This window comes from Coenobita brevimanus, chromosome 74 (assembly GCF_032717465.1).
Source record: "Coenobita brevimanus isolate Jiangsu-jjx chromosome 74, ASM3271746v2, whole genome shotgun sequence".
Taxonomy (NCBI): Eukaryota; Metazoa; Arthropoda; class Malacostraca; order Decapoda; family Coenobitidae; genus Coenobita; species Coenobita brevimanus.
Genome location: NC_137027.1, coordinates 19655474 through 19661125, shown reverse-complemented (window position 1 = coordinate 19661125; position 5652 = coordinate 19655474). Strand labels below are relative to the sequence as shown.

At 40.4% G+C, this 5652-nt stretch overlaps 1 protein-coding gene across 1 annotated transcript in view; it reads right to left on the bottom strand.

Annotated features, from left to right (window-relative positions):
• Window positions 1–5356: 5356 nt before the first annotated feature.
• The window catches only part of LOC145407796 (sulfotransferase 1 family member D1-like), a 16522-nt gene continuing 16226 nt past the window's right edge, over window positions 5357–5652 (bottom strand). Inside the window, exon 7 of the mRNA XM_080278658.1 lies at window positions 5357–5391. Coding sequence (XP_080134784.1) covers window positions 5357–5391 — 35 coding nt within the window. The remainder of the gene's footprint in view (window positions 5392–5652) is intronic.

The window sequence follows — 5652 nt, the reverse complement described above, 5'->3', positions numbered from 1 at the left end:
TTTTTACTATGAGTTTTTTTTTTTAAGGTCAAGGAAATGGTGTTACAAAAAAATCCCAGCTATTGTTTTCCTTCTTAATCAAAACTTGTGTTGCAAGATTGTGTTGACGTGTTTGTGAATGTGGGCCCAGGAGTGGGAGAGTTATAACGGTAGATAGTAGGATAAAGCCGACCAATGCGATACGATCCTCCTTGGGGGAAATACCGGTACTATAGTAGCCGCAGCGAGAAATGAACGCTGTGGTGGGGCAGGCGGGATGACCTGGGATTCCCCCATTGTTGCCATATCTACATGTCACCGACCATAGAGGTAGGATGTCACCGACCATCGGCCACCGCTGCAGCCCCGCTCCATGATCCTTACCCTGTGTCTCTGGCTTTCTCTTTCTCTCTTGGTTTCTATATAAACTGGTGTATTTCCGAAACTAATTATGAAATTATTATGACTTTTGTTCCACACCACCACTGAGGTAAAAATCAAGGAGAGTTTTCTGTATAAAGGTTTCCCCCCCCTTGTCTGAGGGCAGGTCAGTTCTGGCGAGTGTATAATTATAGGTCAGGCGGAGGTATCGGCAAGGCCGCACTCCCCCGCTCATATGCCACATTTAGGAGGGGGGGGAAACCTTTATACAGAAAACTCTCCTTGATTTTTACCTCAGTGGTGGTGTGGAACAAAAGTCATAATAATTTCATAATTAGTTTCGGAAATACACCAGTTTATATAGAAACCAAGAGAGAAAGAGAAAGCCAGAGACACAGGGTAAGGATCATGGAGCGGGGCTGCAGCGGTGGCCGATGGTCGGTGACATCCTACCTCTATGGTCGGTGACATGTGGATATGGCAACAATGGGGGAATCCCAGGTCATCCCGCCTGCCCCACCACAGCGTTCATTTCTCGCTGCGGCTACTATAGAGCCGCTTCTGTTCCTCGTGATATCTCCCTTGTATTCCCCTGGCTCTGTGGCACAAAGAAGCAGTTTATGAAGTAGCTGACTAGTTGCCGAAACACCACGAAACAGTCTGCATCAGTCACTTTCAAGACAGAGTGTAGTATATCAGCCAACTTGAAGAGTGTCTATACTAGCGAACTTCAAGAGAGCCTATACCAACCACCTCCAAGTCAGTCTACAGTATACCAGTCAGCTTCAAGACAGCCAAACAGGGGCCAATTCCTTACTTCAAGAACGAGAGTGAGTCACCGGAAACTGGAGCTTGTAAATCCCTTCCTGCAGGCTACCGCCAGACGCTTTTCTTCAGCTTGGAGGGCGTATTGGAGCCCGAGGGTGTTAATATTGATTCCATTAACCCACCACAAAGCCATTTGCAAGGCCGGAACTAGAAATGGAGTGCAGGAAGCCAACGATGTGGAGGGTGCTGTTGTTGATGGTGCTCGTTCTTGTGTGTGTTCGTGCACAAGTGGACAGATTTAAGGCTGAACACGAGGAACAAATCGCAGATCGAACCAGCCCACGTTGCCATCTGGTACCGCAGAAGGTGAGGGTGGCGAATTATTTACGTGATGAAATACTAGACCAGGAATACTCCCCTTCACACGTCTTCCTCAGCCGATGCCACGACGACTCCAGTTTCTGCGGTGAGGCTGGCAAAGTGACTGGGTGTTGTGTAAATGCGACGAAAGGAATAGAAATAACGATACTTCTGAAGATCGAGGAGCAGACCTATAAAACTGTTACGTTGGTTGAAGACGAGGAATGTTACTGTGCTCCAGAGTGCTAGATAATCTCCTTAATGAGGTGGAAGATATATGCCCAGATTTTTTTTTTTTTTCTTGAGAAGATGCAATAGTATGAGATAAAAGTTGGCCTACTATATTACTGTGTCTACTTCACGCTTAGGGCATGTCCGTCACTTTCCCTCATAAAGCATTGCCGGTACAGCCTACAGAATCAGTAATAACCCGAGAAACATGCCAAACGTCTCTCAGCTTAATATTAGTCAACAGAGGAAAGGATTATTACCCAGAAAAAAAAAAAAAAAAAGCAATGTTAGCCAGCAAAGAAAAGGAATATTAGCCAGCAAAGAAAAGCAATATTAGCCAACGAAGAAAAGGAATATTAGTCAGTGAAGAAAATGGAGAAAAAGCCAAAACGCAGAAACATACAAAGCCTCTTTCAGTTTAAGAACATTAGCCAAAGGGGGAAAGTGAGAGGCAGAAGACTTAGAACATTGGTGTGAACTTCTTTCCACGATTGTACATTAGAAGGAAAGAAAGGGAGATTAGCGTCACGTAGTATTAATCTCGTGTTATAACCCAGCATTCAAGATGGAGAAAGGGTAATTTTAGGCCAAGTTAAAGTGCACAGGTTATAGCATGCTGAATTTTATGGTCGTATTCTAGTTGGCATAGGAAGCTTCGTAACACTTCTCCCTTAGCGAATTATTTTGCACGAGACACCTAAACCCCATCCCTGCGACATGTTATGTTTAGTTACTTTTTGTCACTCAGACCATTTTATTCAACTTAGGAAAAATATATAATAACGAATGACGTAATGAAGCTACGGCCGGAATTCTCGTCGGTTAAGGAAACTCCCTAATTCCTTTTCCTCATCAATTTATTTTGCTTATTACACGTTATTGCCGTCTTAAATGTAACATAAATCCTACTTACTCCATACGTTGCGTAAATAGCGTACAAAATGATATTAACCAGACGTATCCAAAAATAAATCGCTAAGGAAGATGCGTTAGGGAGCTACCTTTACTGACAAAAATATAGGTCTATATCTAACCCCTCTAGTTAGAAAAAAATCTGGCCTGACCTTAAGCAAATCGTCTGGGGTTGGGAAGACTGGCTTACTGTAGTGGCCTCCTGCTGCATCACGAGCATTGTATTCACCCCAGGAACACATGCCTTGCCTAGCACTATACCTAACTCTGCCAGTGTCAACAGTGTCTCCTAAACTGGTTCAGATTGTCTAAACAGAGCAAGAAAAATAGAAAAGGACGTCATCACACTGAAGGGGTTAAAAAGTCTAACTTGCATTCTCTGTCCTTCCATTACATCTAAAGATTTTTGTTAGAGTCTCCTACAGGCCGGCCTAGAAAAGCCAATGTCACTGATTTACTGGAGAACTGATTTAGATAAGCCCTTTAGAGCCCTCCTAGACCCTCCGGACCTCAGGACAATTACAGATGGCTTCCTAGGACCTCCCTAAGAAATTTCCTGGAATGAATCTGAAGTTGATAATTCTTTTTTTATGAATACCTCAAGATTCTCTATTAATATGCCATCAGATTAATAAAACTGCCTTAACAGTATTGTTTTAGACCCTCTTTGGCCCTCTCTGGTGCAGGAGTCCCGAGGGTCTGGCGGCAATGGCTTGGCTGGTTTTATTTTTAGGCTGACAATGGATTTTCAGTCATAGATCGAGAGGGAAGGGGCATCCAGGCAGGCTATACCCCGATTAGTTTATTTGAAGCTTCTACTATATTATTATTATTATTATTATTATGACTGTTATTGTATTATTATTATTATTATTATTACTGTTATTGTATTATAATTATTGTTGTTATTATTATCATTATTATTATTATTATTATTATTATTGTTATTATTATTACTATTTATTATTATTATTATTATTAATATTATTATTATTATTACTGTTATTGTATTATTATTATTACTATTATTGTATTATTATTACTATTATTGTTATTATTATTATTATTATTATTATTATTATTATTATTATTAAAGCACGTGCATATACAGCATGGTCTATAAATACCGCTTCACTAAAATCTCACCTGGAGTTATCTTGTTTGCTGCGGGGACGGCTCAGTCTGCTGGTGTGGGCGTCAGTGAGGCAGTGAGAGTAGGAAATGAATAAATGGTGAAGGCCAGGCACTGAGAGCAGCCTGAGCCGTCCCCGCAATACACAAGATATCGCCTGTCGCCAGTAAGGGAGAGAGAGAGAGAGAGAGAACTATAAAATGCTCTCACTGTTGTAAATGTTGGCAGATAGGCTTTTATAATGGGAAGATATTTAACAAATGTTCTAAAGTAACAGTGAGGAAATAGGCTTCAGTAATGTCTAAAAATAAATAAATGTTTTAAAATATACGTGTGTTTATTTTACTCTGTTCATAAATCTAATTACTGTAGTTGGTCTCGTAATTCTGATTTTCACATGTAGGCAGAACGAACGAAAACACACACACACACACACACACACACACACACACACACACACACACACACACACACACACACACACACACACACAAATAAGGAACGTTTGTTTATTCTTATATCTTTTCCTCACCGCAAAGTCAAATATTAAACCGTACTGTAAGTGGCACAGAAGGCTTCGCAGCACCTTTTCCTCAGCGACTTATTTTGTCTAAGTTTTGCAATTACCATCATACATGTTATTCATCTTTTTTTTTTTCGACATCGACATTGTAAGCGACATGCAAGAGGATATTAACGTGCGGTGGAGAGGGACGCCTTCACGTGGTGGCACATATATGAGTGGGTGGCTCTGACGCTTGGTTATACAAACATCCCTCACTTCCCTTCCCATCATCCCTAAAAGGAGGATGGTGGAGGGCAGGAGGAGGGCAGCTTGACGTTACATATAGGCGATGCTTAGGGCCAAAACTACTACTACTACTACTACTACTACTACTACTACTGCTACTACTACTACTGCTACTACTACTACTACTACTACTACTACTGCTACTACTACTACTACTACTGCTACTACTGCTACTACTACTACTACTACTACTACTACTACTACTGCTACTACTACTACTTCTACTACTACTACTACTACTACTACTACTACTACTACTACTGCTACTACTACTACTACTACTACTACTTCTACTACTACTACTGCTACTACTACTACTACTACTACTACTACTACTGCTACTACTACTACTACTACTACTACAGCTACTACTACTACTGCTACTACTACTACTACTACTACTGCTACTACTGCTACTACTACTACTACTACTACTGCTACTACTACTACTACTCTAGGTACAAGAGATCAGGCCTAGCCACATTCATTGATTTAAGTAAAGCTTTTGATAGGGTAGACCACTTTATTTTAGGTAAGAAGTTGCTACGGTGTTCTCTGCCAGTTGACGTGGTACTAATGATTCTGCATTACCTAAGAAACCAGCAAGCTAATATTAAATGGCGAGATTCTTTTAGTAATTACTGTTTTATAGAGAAAGGTGTGAGACAAGGAGGAGTTTTGTCACCTTTCTTATTTAATTTTTATATAGACAGCATTATTAATGAGATAACAGACACTGATGTTGGATGCTGCTATGGAGAACTCAGATGCAATATATTAGCTTATGCAGATGACTTAGTACTACTGGCAGAGACACCTGCAGAAATGGACACTTTATATAGTAAACTTTGTGCCTGTATAGATGAACACTTGCTTACGGTTAACAGGACAAAATCACAGTGTGTTATTTTTAGTAACAAAGTGGATGAGACAACAGAGAGCATTGAGCTGAACGGTGATACACTGCAGGTAGTAAAGGTTTGTAATTATCTCGGACATAATGTCTGTTTTAATTTTAAAGACAATGACGATATTATTTTTAGACTTAATAATTTTTATGCCTCATTTAATAGTATTT